The sequence below is a fragment of the Scyliorhinus canicula genome, chromosome 21 (genome assembly GCF_902713615.1).
Source record: "Scyliorhinus canicula chromosome 21, sScyCan1.1, whole genome shotgun sequence".
Lineage (NCBI taxonomy): Eukaryota > Metazoa > Chordata > Chondrichthyes > Carcharhiniformes > Scyliorhinidae > Scyliorhinus > Scyliorhinus canicula.
In genome coordinates, this window is record NC_052166.1 from 14,285,077 (window position 1) to 14,307,714 (window position 22,638).

Below are 22,638 nucleotides of genomic sequence, written 5' to 3' on the forward strand. Positions count from 1 at the left end.
CTCTTCCCCCGCTTTTTTTGGGGAGCTGCTGCCGCTTTTTTTGTCGCCCCTCTCCGAGTACCGACCATAACGTTGGTCTCACTCTCCTCAGGGAGCCTTCCCCCACCGGGATTCGTCTTTACAGTACCGTCGGGGCCCTCCAATCGGCCCTTAAACACCTTTGTCGCAGGAGCTGCCAAATGTGCGACTTAGCTGGTCATAGCCGCAACCGGAAGTCCCCCTGGGGTACAGTACTGGTGGGGACCGGTCTGTCTCTGGATAACACTGGGGTACAGTACTGGTGGGGACGGGTCTGTTGCTGTATAACACTGGGGTACAGTACTGGTGGGGGTGGGTCTGTCACTATATAACACTGAGGTACAGGACTGGTGGGGGCAGGGCTACATAACACTGGGGTACAGAACTGGTGGGGATGGGTCTGTCACTGTATAACACTGGGATCCAGTACTGGTGAGGACGGTCTGTCACTTTAACACTGAGGTACAGCACTGGTGGGGGTGGGTCTGTCACTGTATAACACTGAGGTACAGCACTGGTGGGGGTGGGTCTACATAACACTGGGGTACAGAACTGGTGGGGATGGGTCTGTCACTGTATAACATTGGGGTACAGTACTGGTGGGGCTGGGTCTGTCACTGTGTAACACTGGGGTACCGTACTGGTGGGGATGGGTCTGTCGCTGTATAACACTGGGGTATAGTACTGGTGGGGACGAGTCTGTTACTGTATAACACTGGGGAACAGAACTGGTGGGGCTGGGTCTGTCACTGTATAACACTGGGGTACAGTACTGGTGGGGACCGGTCTGTCACTGTATAACACTGAGGTACAGTACTGGTGGGGCTGGGTCTGTCTCTGTATAACACTGGGGTACAGTACTGGTGGGGACGGGTCTGTCACTGTGTAACACTGGGGTACAGTACTGGTGGGGCTGGGTCTGTCTCTGTATAACACTGGGGTACAGTACTGGTGGGGACAGGTTTGTTACTGTATAACACTGGGGTACAGTACTGTTGGGGATGGGTCTGTCACTGTATAACACTGGGGTACAGTACTGGTGGGGACCGGTCTATCTCTGTATAACACTGGGGTACAGTACTGGTCGGGACGGGTCTGTTACTGTATAACACTGGGGTACAGTACTGGTGGGGACAGGTCTGTCACTGTATAACACGGGTACAGTACTGATGGGGACGGGTCTGTCACTGTATAACACTCGGGTACAGTACTGGTGGGGCTGGGTCTGTCACTGTATAACACTGGGGTATAGTACTGGTGGGGACGAGTCTGTTACTGTATAACACTGGGGAACAGAACTGGTGGGGCTGGGTCTGTCTCTGTATAACATTGGGGTACAGTACTGGTGGGGACCGGTCTGTCACTGTATAACACTGGGGTACAGTAGTGGTGGGGACCGGTCTGTCACTGTATAACACTGAGGTACAGTACTGGTGGGGCTGGGTCTGTCTCTGTATAACACTGGGGTACAGTACTGGTGGGGACGGGTCTGTCACTGTATAACACTGGTGTACAGTACTGGTGGGGACAGGTTTGTCACTGTATTACACTGGGGTACAGTACTGTTGGGGATGGGTCTGTCACTGTATAACACTGGGGTACAGTACTGGTGGGGACGGGTCTGTTACTGTTTTACACTGGGGTACAGTACTGGTGGGGACCGGTCTGTCTCTGTATAACACTGGGGTACAGTACTGGTGGGGACGGGTCTGTTACTGTATAACACTGGGGTACAGTACTGGTGGGGACAGGTCTGTCACTGTATAACACGGGTACAGTACTGCTGGGGACGGGTCTGTCACTGTATAACACTGGGGTACAGTACTGGTGGGGACGGGTCTGTCTCTGTATAACACTGGGGTACAGTACTGGTGGGGACCGGTCTGTCTCTGGATAACACTGCGGTACAGTACTGGTGGGGACGGGTCTGTTACTGTATACCACTGGGGTACAGTACTGGTGGGGACAGGTCTATCTCTGTATAACACTGGGGTACAGTACTGGCGGTGACGGGTCTGTCACTGTATAACACTGCGGTACAGTACTGGTGTGGACAGCTCTGTCACTGTATAACACTGGGGTACAGTACTGGTGGGGACCGGTCTGTCTCTGTATAACACTGGGGTACAGTACTGGTGGGGACCGGTCTGTCTCTGGATAACACTGGGGTACAGTACTGGTGGGGACGGGTCTGTTACTGTATAACACTGGGTTATAGTACTGGTGTGGACAGGTCTGTCTCTGTATAACACTGGGGTACAGTACTGGTGGGGACCGGTCTGTCTCTGGATAACACTGGGGTACAGTACTGGTGGGGACGGGTCTGTTGCTGTATAACACTGGGGTACAGTACTGGTGGGGACAGGTCTGTCTCTATATAACACTGGGGTACAGTACTGGTGGTGACGGGTCTGTCACTGTATAACACTGCGGTACAGTACCTGTGTGGACAGCTCTGTCACTGTATAACACTGGGGTACAGTACTGGTGGGGACGGGTCTGTTACTGTATAACACTGCGGTACAGTACTGGTGGGGACGGGTCTGTTACTGTATAACACTGGGGTACAGTACTGGTGGGGACAGGTCTGTCTCTGTATAACACTGGCGTACAGTACTGGTGGGGATGGGTCTGTCACTGTATAACACTGCGGTACAGTACTGGTGGTGACGGGTCTGTCACTGTATAACACTGGGGTACAGTACTGGTGGTGACGGGTCTGTCACTGTATAACACTGCGGTACAGTACTGCTGGGGACATGTTTCTTAGTATAAAAACTAGTATATTGTTACATTTCTATCCCCTGTGTCTCGGAGTGAAATGCTGCCAATGATCTTGTCCTGTTGTGAGGATACATGGGATACCTTGCACTGACTTTTGTTCTGCATGCATTGCACGTCACTTGCTTCTTCACCTATCACACAGGCATATTAATTCAGCTTTTTTCATTTGAACATAGATTTTTCCTAAATATATGTTTGCACTTGGAGGACCCTTTCAAGTTTTGAACAATTCCGAATGGTTATGCTGTATTTCCCAGTAGCCTCCTGGTTCTGCGTGTCACTGACATGCCTCTGTTTTAGCTTTCATCCTGGCTTCCAGTAGCAAATATTCAGGCGCCCTCCATGGAGAAAACACTATACCTCTGCCCATTGTAAAGTCTTGAGGTCTTTCTCCCTGTACTCATCCCCCAACTTTCAGACAGGAGTTCTCTTTAATGCTGTGTCTCTTGGCTATAAAATGACCTGTACTCTCTGATGTGTACTGAGCTTTCATACTGACCATACTGCTCTATGTCTGTATATTGACTGCAGAGAAGATTCATGTTACTGGCGGTTAATGATTGCGAGCATTGCCTGTTTTTTGTCGATTGTGTGAATATTTTCCAGTTGTTTTTTTCTAGACCCAGGCATGGTAACCACACCTTTCTCCCAGTAATTGTGTTACTGCTGATTCTGTACTCTGTACAGTGACTTTCCGTCTGGATTAAATGTACATAGAACATAGAACATTACAGCGCAGTACGGGCCCTTCGGCCCTCGATGTTGCGCCGACCCGTGAAACCATCTGAAGCCTATCTGACCTACACTATTCCATTTATATGTAGATTGAATCACTTCATTTTTGTCATTTCAGCTTTGTGCAATCAGTAAAATATTACAAATATTGTCAAATATCTGAACAATCTTATTGAAACTCTCTTGTTGTAGTGGAACCTGAGTGAGAACTAAGGTTTGTCAGTCACTCAGTGTCATGTAGCTCCTCTCTGAAGCAATACTCTGCCTCATTCTTTTTGTGGTGATTTGTTTTTTTCATTCAGTGCCCATGAGCTCAGAATGATAGGATGGAGGGAGGGGGCCTCCCCCAACTGCCTGACACCATCCTACTCGACGTCTTCCTGAAATTGGATCACCAGGATGTCCTCGCTTCCGGCACCACCTGCAGGCAATGGTACGGAGTGTCTCGCGATGAATTTCTCTGGAAGGATCTCTTTTATCGTTACTACAATGTGAATCGATCAGTTCCTCGCCATCCAGGTTTGTCTCTGCATTGATTTCTGGCTCTGCTCAACATTGGATGCATTCAAAGGCATTTCATTAGCTGCTAAGAACTTTTAATCGGATCAGGAATAGGCCCCATGCTGCCCTGAGCCTGCTCCATCATCCAATATGAGGCAGCACGGTAGCATTGTGGATAGCACAATCGCTTCACAGCTCCAGGGTCCCAGGTTCGATTCCGGCTTGGGTCACTGTCTGTGCGGAGTCTGCACATCCTCCCCGTGTGTGCATGGGTTTCCTCCGGGTGCCCCGGTTTCCTCCCACAGTCCAAAGATGTGCAGGTTAGGTGGATTGGCCATGATAAATTGTCCTTAGTGTCCAAAATTGCCCTAAGTGTTGGGTGGGGTTACTGGGTTATGGGGATAGGGTGAAGGTGTTAACCTTGGGTAGGGTGCTCTTTCCAAGAGCCGGGGCAGACTCGATGGGCCGAATGGCCTCCTTCTGCACTGCAAATTCTATGATCTATGATCAATACTGATCTTTGACTTCAATTCAATGTTCCCTATAAGGCAAGAATATTCTTCCTTGGGTAAGGAGACCAAAACTGTGCACAATACCCCGGGGGTGATCTGCTGTATAATTGCAGCAAGACTTCCTGACTCTGATACTCCGATGTCCTTACAATAAAGGCGAACAAACCATTTGCTTTCCTGTGCTACATGTTAACTTTTGGAAAATATCAGATTGTCCAACAGCTCGGCGGAGGGCCCCGGTAACATGGATTGCATGAGGAGCTCACATGATTGGAAGCTTTTAGAATGTTTTAATCTCAAATCTATCCCCTTGCATTTATCCGAGGATCTCAGTGCTATTGCTAACGGCCCAATTGCCAGCGCAAACAGGAGTGCTAACAAATGACACCCCTGCCCAATACCCCAACTTAATGAGAAATATCCCGAGCTCAAAGCGCTGGTGCGTATACTGACCATAGGGGCTCTGTAGGGCAGCCGGACTCACAAAATAAACTTCTGCCCAAACCCAAACCTTCCCAAGGCCTCAAAGAGGTATTCCCACTACCCTGCCTTCTCCGCTTCCAAAGACACAATCACTTCTGGTTCAGAAACCGGAGAGGGGGCGAGGACAACATTCAACAATCGCTGCACATTAGCTGATAATTGTCGACCTTTAATGAAGCCTGTCTGGTTGTCTGCTAACACCTCTGGGACATGTGGCTCCAAACGCAGCTCAACCTTAGCTATCAATTTGGCGTCGATGTTCAGGAGAGAAATGGGACTATCGGAACCACACTCGGTGGGATTTTTGTCTTTCTTCAAAATGAGGAATATAGAAGCCTGGGAGAGCATAGGGGACAAGGACCCTCGTGACAAGGAATCGTTAGCCATGCCCGCTATTAAAGGCCCGCTAACTGGCTCGCAGACGTCTTGTAAAATTCAACGGGAAACCAGTCAGGGTGTACCATCCATAAGATGCACTGCGGAGACACTTCAGAGCTCCTTTAACAGCACCTTCCAAACCGGACTGCAGTAATCCAGCAGCTTAGGCTACTGGGGACATGGGTTCAAATCCCACCAAGGCAGCTGGTGGAATTTAAATTCAATAATAATAAGCCTGGAATATAAAACTAGCCTCCGTATTGGTGACCATCTCAACTACCATTGATGTTAAAAACCCATCTGGTTTACTAATATACTGTACCAGCTTTAGAGCTACTCTTTGGGGAAGGAAATCTGCCATCCTTACCCGGTCTGGCCACATGCAACTCCAGACCTACGTCAATGTGGTTGACTTTCTCTGAAATGGCTGAGCAAGCCACTCAGTTCAAGGGCAATTAGACATGGGCAAGCACTGACCTTTTCAGTGACACCACATCCCATGAGGGTTAAAAACAAATAGATAACTTGTGTAATGTCCCTTTATAAACCTGAAACCTTGGATCACTTTCGAGTTTTCTCTTTCATTCCTTTTGTAAGTGGGCCTCCAGGTTCTCTGCAATATCCTGTCACCTCACTAACCTCCTGAAATAAATAATTCTGCAATTTTAACTATGCCATTAGCCATTGGAAAGATCAGTGGCGCGGCAATGAGATAAAGACTATGACTATCGATAATTGCATCGTCCCGGAGAACAGAGATATCGACATATAATCCAGGGCCGGACCAGACCGCAACGTTTGTTAGGATATCGGATCAGACCCCGACATTTGTTAGGATATCAGAACAGACCCCGACAGTTGTTAGGATATCGGAACAGACCCCAATGTTTGTTAGGATATCAGAACAGACCCCGACAGTTGTTAGGATATCGGATCAGACCCCGACATTTGTTAGGATATCAGGACAGACCCCGACATTTGTTAGGATATCGGAACAGACTCCAACGTTTGTTAGGATATCGGACCAAACCCCAGCTTTTTTTAAGATCCAGACTCCTGCTTTTGTTACGATAACGGACCAGACTCCTGCTTTTGTTACGATAATGGACCAGACCCAGCTTTTGTTAGGGTAATGGACCAGACTCCTGCTTTTGTTACGATAACGGACCAGACTCCTGCTTTTGTTACGATAACGGACCAGACTCCTGCTTTTGTTACGATAATGGACCAGACCTAGCTTTTGTTAGGGTAATGGACCAGACTCCTGCTTTTGTTACGATAACGGACCAGACTCCTGCTTTTGTTACGATAACGGACCAGACTCCTGCTTTTGTTACGATACTAGACCAGACTCCTGCTTTTGATACGATACCGGAACAGACTCCTGCTTTTGTTACGATACTGGACCAGACTCCAGCTTTTGTTACGATACCGGACCAGACTCCAGCTTTTGTTACGATAACGGACCAGACTCCAGCTTTTGTTACGATAACGGACCAGACTCCAGCTTTTGTTACGGAAAAGGACCAGACTCCTCCTTTTGTTACGATAACAGACCAGACCCAGCTTTTGTTACGGTAACGGACCAGCTTCCTGCTTTTGTTACGATAACGGACCAGACTCCAGCTTTTGTTACGATACCGGACCAGCTTCCTGCTTTTGTTACGATAACGGACCAGACTCCTGCTTTTGTTACGGAAAAGGACCAGACTCCTGCTTTTGTTACGATACCGGACCAGACTCCTGTTTTTGTTACGATACCGGACCAGACTCCAGCTTTTGTTACGATACCGGGCCAGACTCCAGCTTTTGTTACGATACCGGACCAGACCCAGCTTTTGTTACGATACCGGGCCAGACTCCTGCTTTTGTTACGATACCGGACCAGACCCAGCTTTTGTTACGGTAACGGACCAGACTCCTGCTTTTGTTAGGATAATGGACCAGACTCCTGCTTTTGTTACGATACCGGACCAGACTCCTGCTTTTGTTACGATACCGGACCAGACTCCTGCTTTTGTTACGATACCAGACCAGACTCCTGCTTTTGTTACGATACCGGACCAGACTCCTGCTTTTGTTACGATAACGGACCAGACTCCTGCTTTTGTTACGATAACGGACCAGACTCCAGCTTTTGTTACGATACCGGACCAGACTCCTGCTTTTGTTACGATACCGGACCAGACTCCAGCTTTTGTTACGATACCGGACCAGACTCCTGCTTTTGTTACGATACCGGACCAGACTCCTGCTTTTGTTACGATACCGGACCAGACTCCTGCTTTTGTTACGATACCGGACCAGACTCCTGCTTTTGTTACGATAACGGACCAGACTCCTGCTTTTGTTAGGATAATGGACCAGACTCCTGCTTTTGTTACGATAATGGACCAGACTCCAGCTTTTGTTACGATACCGGACCAGACTCCTGCTTTTGTTACGATACCGGACCAGACTCCTGCTTTTGTTACGATACCGGACCAGACTCCTGCTTTTGTTACGATACCGGACCAGACTCCTGCTTTTGTTACGATACCGGACCAGACTCCTGCTTTTGTTACCATACCGGACCAGACTCCTGCTTTTGTTACGATAACGGACCAGACTCCTGCTTTTGTTACGATAACGGACCAGACTCCTGCTTTTGTTACGATACCGGACCAGACTCCAGCTTTTGTTACGATAACGGACCAGACTCCTGCTTTTGTTACGATACCGGACCAGACTCCTGCTTTTGTTACGGTAATGGACCAGACTCCTGCTTTTGTTACGATACCGGACCAGGCTCCAGCTTTTGTTACGATAACGGACCAGACTCCTGCTTTTGTTACGATACTGGACCAGACTCCTGCTTTTGATACGATACCGGAACAGACTCCTGCTTTTGTTACGATACTGGACCAGACTCCAGCTTTTGTTACGATACCGGACCAGACTCCAGCTTTTGTTACGATAACGGACCAGACTCCAGCTTTTGTTACGATAACGGACCAGACTCCAGCTTTTGTTACGGAAAAGGACCAGACTCCTGCTTTTGTTACGATAACAGACCAGACCCAGCTTTTGTTACGGTAACGGACCAGCTTCCTGCTTTTGTTACGATAACGGACCAGACTCCAGCTTTTGTTACGATACCGGACCAGCTTCCTGCTTTTGTTACGATAACGGACCAGACTCCTGCTTTTGTTACGGAAAAGGACCAGACTCCTGCTTTTGTTACGATACCGGACCAGACTCCTGTTTTTGTTACGATACCGGACCAGACTCCAGCTTTTGTTACGATACCGGGCCAGACTCCAGCTTTTGTTACGATACCGGACCAGACCCAGCTTTTGTTACGATACCGGGCCAGACTCCTGCTTTTGTTACGATACCGGACCAGACCCAGCTTTTGTTACGGTAACGGACCAGACTCCTGCTTTTGTTAGGATAATGGACCAGACTCCTGCTTTTGTTACGATACCGGACCAGACTCCTGCTTTTGTTACGATACCGGACCAGACTCCTGCTTTTGTTACGATACCAGACCAGACTCCTGCTTTTGTTACGATACCGGACCAGACTCCTGCTTTTGTTACGATAACGGACCAGACTCCTGCTTTTGTTACGATAACGGACCAGACTCCAGCTTTTGTTACGATACCGGACCAGACTCCTGCTTTTGTTACGATACCGGACCAGACTCCAGCTTTTGTTACGATACCGGACCAGACTCCTGCTTTTGTTACGATACCGGACCAGACTCCTGCTTTTGTTACGATACCGGACCAGACTCCTGCTTTTGTTACGATACCGGACCAGACTCCTGCTTTTGTTACGATAACGGACCAGACTCCTGCTTTTGTTAGGATAATGGACCAGACTCCTGCTTTTGTTACGATAATGGACCAGACTCCAGCTTTTGTTACGATACCGGACCAGACTCCTGCTTTTGTTACGATACCGGACCAGACTCCTGCTTTTGTTACGATACCGGACCAGACTCCTGCTTTTGTTACGATACCGGACCAGACTCCTGCTTTTGTTACGATACCGGACCAGACTCCTGCTTTTGTTACCATACCGGACCAGACTCCTGCTTTTGTTACGATAACGGACCAGACTCCTGCTTTTGTTACGATAACGGACCAGACTCCTGCTTTTGTTACGATACCGGACCAGACTCCAGCTTTTGTTACGATAACGGACCAGACTCCTGCTTTTGTTACGATACCGGACCAGACTCCTGCTTTTGTTACGGTAATGGACCAGACTCCTGCTTTTGTTACGATACCGGACCAGGCTCCAGCTTTTGTTACGATACCGGACCAGACTCCTGCTTTTGTTACGATACCGGACCAGACTCCTGCTTTTGTTACGATACCGGACCAGACTCCTGCTTTTGTTACGATACCGGACCAGACTCCTGCTTTTGTTACGATACCGGACCAGACTCCTGTTTTTGTTACGATACCGGACCAGACTCCAGCTTTTGTTACGATAACGGACCAGACTCCAGCTTTTGTTACGATACCGGACCAGACTCCTGCTTTTGTTACGATACCGGACCAGACTCCAGCTTTTGTTACGATACCGGACCAGACTCCTGCTTTTGTTACGATACCGGACCAGACTCCTGCTTTTGTTACGATACCGGACCAGACTCCTGCTTTTGTTACGATAACGGACCAGACTCCTGCTTTTGTTAGGATAATGGACCAGACTCCTGCTTTTGTTACGATAATGGACCAGACTCCAGCTTTTGTTACGATACCGGACCAGACTCCTGCTTTTGTTACGATACCGGACCAGACTCCTGCTTTTGTTACGATACCGGACCAGACTCCTGCTTTTGTTACGATACCGGACCAGACTCCTGCTTTTGTTACGATACCGGACCAGACTCCTGCTTTTGTTACCATACCGGACCAGACTCCTGCTTTTGTTACGATAACGGACCAGACTCCTGCTTTTGTTACGATAACGGACCAGACTCCTGCTTTTGTTACGATACCGGACCAGACTCCAGCTTTTGTTACGATAACGGACCAGACTCCTGCTTTTGTTACGATACCGGACCAGACTCCTGCTTTTGTTACGGTAATGGACCAGACTCCTGCTTTTGTTACGATACCGGACCAGGCTCCAGCTTTTGTTACGATACCGGACCAGACTCCTGCTTTTGTTACGGTAATGGACCAGACTCCTGCTTTTGTTACGATACCGGACCAGGCTCCAGCTTTTGTTACGATACCGGACCAGACTCCAGCTTTTGTTACGATACCGGACCAGACTCCTGCTTTTGTTACGATACCGGACCAGACTCCTACTTTTGTTACGATACCGGACCAGACCCCTGCTTTTGTTACGATACCGGACCAGACTCCTGCTTTTGTTACGATACCGGACCAGACTCCTGCTTTTGCTACGATACCGGACCAGACTCCTGCTTTTGTTACGATAACGGACCAGACTCCTGCTTTTGTTACGATAACGGACCAGACTCCTGCTTTTGTTACGATAATGGACCAGACCTAGCTTTTGTTAGGGTAATGGACCAGACTCCTGCTTTTGTTACGATAACGGACCAGACTCCTGCTTTTGTTACGATACCGGACCAGACTCCTGCTTTTGTTACGATACTGGACCAGACTCCTGCTTTTGATACGATACCGGAACAGACTCCTGCTTTTGTTACGATACTGGACCAGACTCCAGCTTTTGTTACGATACCGGACCAGACTCCAGCTTTTGTTACGATAACGGACCAGACTCCAGCTTTTGTTACGATAACGGACCAGACTCCAGCTTTTGTTACGGAAAAGGACCAGACTCCTGCTTTTGTTACGATAACAGACCAGACCCAGCTTTTGTTACGGTAACGGACCAGCTTCCTGCTTTTGTTACGATAACGGACCAGACTCCAGCTTTTGTTACGATACCGGACCAGCTTCCTGCTTTTGTTACGATAACGGACCAGACTCCTGCTTTTAGATAGAAGATAGAACAGTACAGCACAGAACAGGCCCTTCGGCCCTCGATGTTGTGCCGAGCAATGATCACCCTACTTAAACCCACGTAACCCATATACCCGTAACCCAACAATCCCCCCATTAACCTTACACTACGGGCAATTTAGCATGGCCAATCCACCTAACCCGCACATCTTTGGCTGTGGGAGGAAACCGGAACACCCGGAGGAAACCCACGCACACACGGGGAGGACGTGCAGACTCCACACAGACAGTGACCCAGCCGGGAATCGAACCTGGGACCCTGGAGCTGTGAAGCATTGATGCTAACCACCATGCTACGGAAAAGGACCAGACTCCTGCTTTTGTTACGATACCGGACCAGACTCCTGTTTTTGTTACGATACCAGACCAGACTCCAGCTTTTGTTACGATACCGGGCCAGACTCCAGCTTTTGTTACGATACCGGACCAGACCCAGCTTTTGTTACGATACCGGGCCAGACTCCTGCTTTTGTTACGATACCGGACCAGACCCAGCTTTTGTTACGGTAACGGACCAGACTCCTGCTTTTGTTAGGATAATGGACCAGACTCCTGCTTTTGTTACGATACCGGACCAGACTCCTGCTTTTGTTACGATACCGGACCAGACTCCTGCTTTTGTTACGATACCAGACCAGACTCCTGCTTTTGTTACGATACCGGACCAGACTCCTGCTTTTGTTACGATAACGGACCAGACTCCTGCTTTTGTTACGATAACGGACCAGACACCAGCTTTTGTTACGATACCGGACCAGACTCCTGCTTTTGTTACGATACCGGACCAGACTCCAGCTTTTGTTACGATACCGGACCAGACTCCTGCTTTTGTTACGATACCGGACCAGACTCCTGCTTTTGTTACGATACCGGACCAGACTCCTGCTTTTGTTACGATAACGGACCAGACTCCTGCTTTTGTTACGATAATGGACCAGACTCCTGCTTTTGTTACGATAATGGACCAGACTCCAGCTTTTGTTACGATACCGGACCAGACTCCTGCTTTTGTTACGATACCGGACCAGACTCCTGCTTTTGTTACGATACCGGACCAGACTCCTGCTTTTGTTACGATACCGGACCAGACTCCTGCTTTTGTTACGATACCGGACCAGACTCCTGCTTTTGTTACCATACCGGACCAGACTCCTGCTTTTGTTACGATAACGGACCAGACTCCTGCTTTTGTTACGATAACGGACCAGACTCCTGCTTTTGTTACGATACCGGACCAGACTCCAGCTTTTGTTACGATAACGGACCAGACTCCTGCTTTTGTTACGATACCGGACCAGACTCCTGCTTTTGTTACGGTAATGGACCAGACTCCTGCTTTTGTTACGATACCGGACCAGACTCCTGCTTTTGTTACGATACCGGACCAGACTCCTGCTTTTGCTACGATACCGGACCAGACTCCTGCTTTTGTTACGATAACGGACCAGACTCCTGCTTTTGTTACGATAACGGACCAGACTCCTGCTTTTGTTACGATAATGGACCAGACCTAGCTTTTGTTAGGGTAATGGACCAGACTCCTGCTTTTGTTACGATAACGGACCAGACTCCTGCTTTTGTTACGATACCGGACCAGACTCCTGCTTTTGTTACGATACTGGACCAGACTCCTGCTTTTGATACGATACCGGAACAGACTCCTGCTTTTGTTACGATACTGGACCAGACTCCAGCTTTTGTTACGATACCGGACCAGACTCCAGCTTTTGTTACGATAACGGACCAGACTCCAGCTTTTGTTACGATAACGGACCAGACTCCAGCTTTTGTTACGGAAAAGGACCAGACTCCTGCTTTTGTTACGATAACAGACCAGACCCAGCTTTTGTTACGGTAACGGACCAGCTTCCTGCTTTTGTTACGATAACGGACCAGACTCCAGCTTTTGTTACGATACCGGACCAGCTTCCTGCTTTTGTTACGATAACGGACCAGACTCCTGCTTTTGTTACGGAAAAGGACCAGACTCCTGCTTTTGTTACGATACCGGACCAGACTCCTGTTTTTGTTACGATACCAGACCAGACTCCAGCTTTTGTTACGATACCGGGCCAGACTCCAGCTTTTGTTACGATACCGGACCAGACCCAGCTTTTGTTACGATACCGGGCCAGACTCCTGCTTTTGTTACGATACCGGACCAGACCCAGCTTTTGTTACGGTAACGGACCAGACTCCTGCTTTTGTTAGGATAATGGACCAGACTCCTGCTTTTGTTACGATACCGGACCAGACTCCTGCTTTTGTTACGATACCGGACCAGACTCCTGCTTTTGTTACGATACCGGACCAGACTCCTGCTTTTGTTACGATACCGGACCAGACTCCTGCTTTTGTTACGATAACGGACCAGACTCCTGCTTTTGTTACGATAACGGACCAGACACCAGCTTTTGTTACGATACCGGACCAGACTCCTGCTTTTGTTACGATACCGGACCAGACTCCAGCTTTTGTTACGATACCGGACCAGACTCCTGCTTTTGTTACGATACCGGACCAGACTCCTGCTTTTGTTACGATACCGGACCAGACTCCTGCTTTTGTTACGATAACGGACCAGACTCCTGCTTTTGTTAGGATAATGGACCAGACTCCTGCTTTTGTTACGATAATGGACCAGACTCCAGCTTTTGTTACGATACCGGACCAGACTCCTGCTTTTGTTACGATACCGGACCAGACTCCTGCTTTTGTTACGATACCGGACCAGACTCCTGCTTTTGTTACGATACCGGACCAGACTCCTGCTTTTGTTACGATACCGGACCAGACTCCTGCTTTTGTTACGATACCGGACCAGACTCCTGCTTTTGTTACGATAACGGACCAGACTCCTGCTTTTGTTACGATAACGGACCAGACTCCTGCTTTTGTTACGATACCGGACCAGACTCCAGCTTTTGTTACGATAACGGACCAGACTCCTGCTTTTGTTACGATACCGGACCAGACTCCTGCTTTTGTTACGGTAATGGACCAGACTCCTGCTTTTGTTACGATACCGGACCAGACTCCAGCTTTTGTTACGATACCGGACCAGACTCCTGCTTTTGTTACGATACCGGACCAGACTCCTGCTTTTGTTACGATACCGGACCAGACTCCTGCTTTTGTTACGATACCGGACCAGACTCCTGCTTTTGTTACGATACCGGACCAGACTCCTGTTTTTGTTACGATACCGGACCAGACTCCAGCTTTTGTTACGATACCGGGCCAGACTCCTGCTTTTGTTACGGTAACGGACCAGACTCCTGCTTTTGTTAGGATAATGGACCAGACTCCTGCTTTTGTTACGATACCGGACCAGACTCCTGCTTTTGTTACGATACCGGACCAGACTCCTGCTTTTGTTACGATACCAGACCAGACTCCTGCTTTTGTTACGATACCGGACCAGACTCCTGCTTTTGTTACGATAACGGACCAGACTCCTGCTTTTGTTACGATAACGGACCAGACTCCAGCTTTTGTTACGATACCGGACCAGACTCCAGCTTTTGTTACGATACCGGACCAGACTCCTGCTTTTGTTACGATACCGGACCAGACTCCAGCTTTTGTTACGATACCGGACCAGACTCCTGCTTTTGTTACGATACCGGACCAGACTCCTGCTTTTGTTACGATACCGGACCAGACTCCTGCTTTTGTTACGATAACGGACCAGACTCCTGCTTTTGTTAGGATAATGGACCAGACTCCTGCTTTTGTTACGATACCGGACCAGACTCCTGCTTTTGTAACGATACCGGACCAGACTCCAGATTTTGTTAGGGTAACGGACCAGACTCCAGCTATTGTTACGGCAACGGACCAGACTCCTGCTTTTGTTACGATACCGGACCAGACTCCTGCTTTTGTAACGATACCGGACCAGACTCCAGATTTTGTTAGGGTAACGGACCAGACTCCAGCTATTGTTACGGCAACGGACCAGACTCCTGCTTTTGTTACGATACCGGACCAGACTCCTGCTTTTGTTACGATACCGGACCAGACTCCAGCTATTGTTACGGCAACGGACCAGACTCCTGCTTTTGTAACGATACCGGACCAGACTCCAGCTTTTGTTAGGGTAACGGACCAGACTCCTGCTCATGTTCGGATACCAGACGAGAATCCCAAACACTTTTTCAATTTGTAAAACTGGAGGAAAGGATACTTCACCCCAGAATGATGACTCTGGCCAATAGATTTGTTTATGTTAAAACAAACTTTAAATTAAACACATAATTAACCACATCAACATCAAAGAAAATAGCTTTACAATGATCAGTTAAACGGTTCTAAAACACAAGGAAAGACTTGGTAACTTACTATCTACACCTGTCACTAATCCCAATTAAGCAACCCAATGCAATTCAAATTCCACTTAGAAAACGGGCAGCATGGTGGCACAGTGGTTAGCATTGCTGCCTCACGGCGCTGAGGTCCCAGGTTCGATCCCGGCCCTGGGTCACTGTCCATGTGGAGTTTGTACATTCTCCCCGTGTTTGCGTGGGTTTCACCCCCACAACTCAAAGATGTGCAGGGTAGGTGGATTGAACACGCTAAATTACCCCTTAATTGGTAAAAATGAATTGGGTACTCTATATTTATAGAAATAAATAAATAAAGTTTAAAAAGAACAGATTTACTTGTTTAGCTGTTCAGACGATTGGAGAGAGATACTTTCCAGAGCAGATCCAGCAGAACAGCCATTGGCTGTTCCTTCCCGGGGCTGCCACCTCCGGTGTAAGAAGATAAGCTGTTGTAGGAAGATGACATTGGGGAGGGGAGAGTGGCAGATATTTATGGAGAGGGAGGGAGCTCTGGTGGAGGAGGAGTTGGGGAGAGGGGTTGATGGTGGGGCTGTGGAAGGAAGCCCTGCGGAGGGTGAATGCATCCTCGTCTTGTACAAGGTTAAGCTTTGTTGCACGTTTTGGTATGTGGGCAAAACGCGTTTATTGGGGTGTATTAACTTCCAAGTGCTTAACACCACTAGGCTCTGTTCTATGTATTTATTCAGCTTAGGAGTCGCCAGGTGCCGTATAGACACCGTCACGAGTATTCCAAGGTCAAGTTCAAAGTAATAAAGACGATACACCGATTAGTAAGGTCCAAACGATAATATTTATTATACAGTTATAATAAATACTCATGCACACACTAAGAGACTAAGCTATGACTAAACTAAAGTAATCAGAATACTTATCTAACAGGAACAGGCAAGGTCAGGGAGCGAGGCCTTCGTCCTGGTCTTGGGCTGCAACCTTCAGCAAGCGTTCTGGTCACTGGGGGTTCTAGCGGGCTTAGTTCGCGTAGCGAGCGTCGTACTGGCACTTACGGGTCGGCGGCTGGTGCTCGACGGCTGGAGTCAGAGTGTATCTTCAAGGTCTTGGTCAGGGCCGGAGCACGGAATAACAGACCTTGATCGAAGTTAAGCCGGAGCAAAAACAACAGACCGGACAACACGAGGTCCCTGTCTTTTATAGGGATCCCATTGTCCTTCCCTCTTCTTGGGCGGGCTTTAACCTTTGGTTACCTATTGGGTCAATTCCTCATCGATACTGTTTGAATTCCCCAATGCGAGGGGGTCTCCGTGATGGGGGGGGCGTTTCTTATGCCCTTTTGTTTGGAGGTTTCTGGTGCCTCGATGTCTGGGCCTTGATTCAAATGTGTCCATTCAGAATCAAATGTTTCTATTGTGTGGGTGTTCAGGTCTGATTGCCTCATTAGCATGCAAAGCGTTTTGCCATTTGCACCTAACTAAGGTCTTCTCACCTGAGCCCAAACTGGTTTCTGCTACTTGCAGAATGCAAAATGCTCTCTTTGCAGACTGCTGTTCTGGCTAAACTGCCTGTTTCCCTGCAGTCTTAGCGCTTGGCTTACTTTGTAGCTCAGCGTCCATTTTAGGTGGCTACAGCTTCATCCAATTTTAGGTGGTGTATGGGTCGATATTACATCTGCGAGGATAAGCCGGCTCTTTGCAGGGGTGGAGGACAGGTGTGTGCGGGGAGGGGGGATCGGGTCCTGCAGGTTCTGGGCATGTCCAAAGTTGAGGGGGTTTCTGGCAGGGGTACCCGGATGTCATGTCCGAGATTTGGGGCATGGAGATAGCCCGAGTCCGGTGGTGGTAATATTTGGAGTGCCGGTCGAGTGGGGAATCCAGGTGGGGGGAGGGGCCGATATTTTGGCCTTTGCCTCCAGCTACAGCTTCTGGAAGCTCGACTTTTGGAGTTGGAGTGGCGGTTGGGACACTGGAGCATCCGTCCATGAGGCAGAGACTGTCGTGGACATCACGTACAGAGACGTGGTCACACCGCAGGCTCAGATTCCGCAGGCAGGAAGGGAATGGGTGACCGCCAGGCAGAGCAAAAGAGCTCGGCAGGAGGTGCAGGAATCTCTGTGGCCATTCTCCTGCAAATCAGCTATACCGTTTTGTTGAGGGGAAATTCCCTCTCAGGGGAAAGCAACAACAGCCAAATTCATTGCTCTACCATTGGTTTTGCTGCAGAAGGGAGGAGTAAAAAGTGTGAGAATGCAATAGTTATAAGGGATTCGACTGTAAGGGGAATAGATAGGCATTTCTGTGGCTGCAAATGAGATTCCAGGATGGTGTGTGTCACCCTGGTGCTGGGGTCAAGGCTGTCTCGGAGCGGTTACAGGATATTCTGGAGGGGGAGAGGGGAAGGGTCAACAGCCAGTGGTTGCAGTGCACATCGGAACCAACGAACATGGGTTAAAAAAACGTGATGAGGCCCTGAAAGCAGAATATAAGGGGTTAGGCAGAAAGTTGAGAAGTCGGACCTCAAAGGTAGTGATCTCAGGATTACTGCCAGTGCCGCGTGCTAATCAGAGTAGAAACAGCAGGATGTTTCAGCTGAATACGTGGTTGAAGAGATGGTGTGAAGGGGAGAGTTTCGGATGCCTGGGGCATTGGGACCGGTTCTGGGGGAGGTGAAATCTGAAAAACTGGACGGGTTACACCTGGGCAGGACCGGGACTGATGTCCTAGGGGCGGTACTTACTAGAGCGGTTGGAGAGGGTTTAAACTAATATGGCAGGGGGATGGGAACCTATGTAAGGATTCAGAACAGGGGAATCAAGAACAAGGGAAAAAGACAGAAAAGAGAATAAGAAAAGTGATAGGCAGAGAAATCAAGGGCCTGTTTCAGATAATGACACAAAAAAATAGTATGATGTGGAGATGCCGGCGTTGGACTGGGGTGAGCACAGTAAGAAGTCTTACAACACCAGGTTAAAGTCCAACAGGTTTGTTTCAAACACGAGCTTTCGGAGCACTGTTCCTTCTTCAGGTGAATGGAAAGGCTTGTTCCAGAAATGTTTATATAGACACAGTCAGAGATGCCCCGGAATGCGAGCACCTGCAGGCAATCAAATCATCAAAGATGCAGAGAGAGAGGTAACTCCAGGTTAAAGAGGTGTGAATTGTCCCAAGCCAGTTCAGTCGGTAGGCCTCTGCAAGTCCAGGCTTGTTGGTGGGGGCCGAATGTAATGCGACATGAATCCCAGATCCCGGTTGAGTCCGCATTCATGCAAAAATAGTAGGGATGGGTAGACCTAAGGATTGGGAACAGTTTGAAGTTCAGCAAAGGCAGACCAAGGGATTGACTAAGAAGGGGAAAATACAATTTGAAAGTAAACTAGCGGGGAATATAAAAACTGACTGTAAAGGTTTCTATAGGTATGTAAAGAGTAAAAGATTGATGAAAACGTATGTAGGCCTCTTACAGTCAGAAACAAGGGTATTCATAACTGGGAACAAAGAAATGGCTGAGGAACTAAATCCGTACTTTTCTTCTGTCTTCACGAAGGAAGACATGAATAAGGTACCGGAGGTTCTGAGAAACACAAGTTTTAGTGAGGAGCTGAAGGAAATTAGTATTAGCAAAGAAATTAATGGGATTGAAGGTGATCAAATCTGCAGGGCTTGATAACCTTCATCCCAGACTACTTAACGTGGTCATTAAACAGGGAACTGTAGACCAATGAGCCTAATGTCGGTAGTAGGGAAGTTGCTGGAGTCCATATTCAAGGATTTTTTTGGAAACGGGTATAATCAGACAATGTCACGTGGATTTACAAAAGGAAAATCATTCTTGACAAATCTACTAGAATTCTTTGAAGGTGTAACTAGTAGAGTTGACGTGGAAAAACCGGTGGATGTGGTTTATTTAGACTTTCAGAAGACTTTTGATAAGGTCTCACAAAGCAGATTAATATGCAAATTGCAGAGCTTGGGATTACGGGTAGCGTCTTGAGATGGATAGAAATCTGGTTAGCAGACAGGAAGCAAAAAGCTGGAATAAACGGCTCTTACTGATTGGCAGGTAGTGACTAGTGGGATACGGCAGGGATCTGTGCCAGGACCCCAACTGTTCACATTATGTATTAATGATTTGGAAGAGGGAACTAAATGTATTATCTCCAAATTTGCAGATGATACAAAGTTGGGTGAGAGGGTGAGCTGTAGGACGATGCAGAGATGCTTCAGTGGGATCTAGACAGGCTGAGTGAGTGGGCACATACGGGCAGCACGGTCGCATAGTGGTTAGCACAATTGCTTCACAGCTCCAGGGTCCCAGGTTCGATTCCCTGCTTGGGTCACTGTCTGTGCGGAGTCTGCACGTTCTCTCCATGTGTGCGTGGGTTTCTTCCGGGTGCTCCGGTTTTCTCCCACAGTCCAAAGACGTGCAGGTTAGGTGGATTGGCCATGATAAATTGCCCTTAGTGTCCAAAATTGCCCTTAGTGTTGGGTGGGGTTACTGGGTTATGGGGATAAGGTGGAGGTGTGGGCTTGGATAGGGTGCTCTGTCAAAGAGCCAGTGCAGACTCGATGGGCCGAATGGCCTCCTTCTGCACTGTAAATTCTATGATGGCAGATGCGGTATAACGTGGATATATGTGAGGTTAGCCACTTCGGTAGCAACAATTCCCTGAGGTGGAAGCCATTTATGGACTTCTTTAAAGTGAATTAAGGTGTCGACCGGGGGGTGGGGTTGCATATTCTTTCTTTGTTTTGGGTGGGTGGGGTGATAAGGGGTGAAAATAAGGGGGCAGGGTGAGTTGCAGGCTTGTTATCTGTTGCTGCGGTTGGCTTATGTTTTTATATCTGTTGGTTTTTGTTCTGATATTTCTATGTATATTTGCAAAATGCCTTTCATAAAAATATTTAATTTTAAATTTAAATCCGATAACGAACTGCAAATCTACAGGCAGACCTGGCTCCTCCATTAATTACATCTTCTATATCCCACCCACTATCCATGACCTTCTTAGCTGGGACTAATTACGATCCCTTATATTATCTATACTCCAGGGAACCATCCAAAATATAAACAATGTTCCTTTGCCTCTGTAAACAAGTAAATGGTTAACATCAATAATTATCTTCTCTTTTACGACTTCTTAATTACACCTTTAGTAGACACACTGCTTGTATGTATTTTAAACCAGGGTTTTTAATAGCATTACTGCAATAGAATATAGTATATAACGTTTTTTCATTCACTGCGCACTGAGCTGCAGTGTCAGAGCTGCTGTCTTTGCAATATCAAGTTAGGACTCTGCCTAATCTCTCCAATAGATCAAACAGATTCCATGTCACTGTTGGAGGAAGAGTTGGGCTCATTATCATATTGCTGCTTTTGAGACCTTGCTTTGCACAAATCAATTGTCACCTTTTCTAAATTATAACAATATCAAAAATTCAAAGATTTGACAAAGAGTCATCCAGACTCGAAATGTTTTTTTTTGTAAATAATTTTTATTCAAGTTTTCACAAATTATCAACAACAAAAACACAGAGAAATAAGAACAACCCCCCCCATACACAAATAATAAATTAACAGAAATAATCACCATATAGGCAAATATACACGCCCAATCAAGAAAAACGAACCCTCACACAAGCCCCCCACCCACCCCAAACTCTCTCCCACCCCCCCAACCCCCCACTCCCCCTCCCGCCCGGGTTGCTGCTGTTGCTGACCATCACCAAACACTCCGCCAGGAAGTCTAGAAGCGGTTGCCACCGCCTGAAGAACCCTTGCACCAATCCCCTTAAGGCAAATTTGACCCTCTCCAATTTAATAAACCCAGCCATATCGATGATCCAGGCCTCCACGCCTGGGGGCCTCGCATCCTTCCACTGAAGAAGAATCCTTTGCCGGGCTACCAGGGACGCAAAGGCCAGAATACTGGCCTCTTTCGCCTCCTGCACTCCCGGCTCCACTGCCACCCCAAATATTGCGAGCCCCCAGCCTAGCTCAACCCTGGAACCAACCATCCTCGACAGCGTCTCTGCTACGCCCCTCCAAAAGCCCTCCAACGCTGGGCAACGGCAACGGCGCCCAGGAAGCGGCAACGGCACCGTCACCAGCGCCTCCAGGCCCGTGCCCACACAGGACACCATCTCCAACCTCATCCATGCCGCCCCCTCCCCCTCTATCACCCACTTGCGTACAATCGCCACGTGGCGGCCCAATAATACGCACAGAGATTAGGCAACGCCAACCCCCCCCGCTATCCCTGCTCCACTCCAGGAACACCCTTCTCACCCTCGGGGTCTTCTGCGCCCACACAAACCCCATAATACTCCTACTAACCCACCTGAAGAAGGCCTTCGGGATAAGGATGGGGAGGCATTCGAACAGGAACAAAAACGTCGGCAGCACCGTCATTTTAACTGACTGCACCCTACCCGCCAGGGTGAGTGGCAGCACGTCCCACCTCTTAAACTCCTCCTCCATCTGCTGCACCAACCTCGTGAAGTTAAGCTTATGCATGGCCCCCCAGCTCCTAGCCACCTGGACCCCCAGGTACCTGAAACTCCTCTCCGCCCTTTTTAACGGGAGCTCACCAATCCCCCTCTCCTGGTCCCCGGGGTGCACTACGAACAACTCTCTCTTCCTCATGTTGAGCTTGCACCCGGAGAAATCTCCAAACTCCCTAAGGATCCTCATCACCTCCGGCATTCCCCCCACCGTGTCCGCCACATATAGCAGCAGATCATCCGCATAGAGCGACACCCGATGCTCCTCCCCACCCCGCACTAACCCCCTCCAGTTCCTCGACTCCCTCAACGCCATGGCCAGGGGTTCGATCGCCAGCGCAAAGAGCAGGGGGGACAGGGGACACCCCTGTCTCGCCCCCGGTGCAGCCGGAAATACTCTGACCTCCTTCTGTCCGTGGCCACA

General features: G+C 48.5%; 1 protein-coding gene across 4 annotated transcripts in view; it reads left to right on the plus strand.

Moving 5' to 3' along the window:
* fbxw5 (F-box and WD repeat domain containing 5) overlaps window positions 1-22,638 on the plus strand; it is an 88,978-nt gene that overhangs the window by 19,408 nt on the left and 46,932 nt on the right. For all 4 annotated transcript variants that reach the window (XM_038781830.1, XM_038781833.1, XM_038781829.1 and 1 more), the window contains exon 2: window positions 3,840-4,056. In XM_038781830.1, the coding sequence (XP_038637758.1) occupies window positions 3,864-4,056 (193 nt within the window). In that variant the 5' untranslated portion in view covers window positions 3,840-3,863. The remainder of the gene's footprint in view (window positions 1-3,839; window positions 4,057-22,638) is intronic.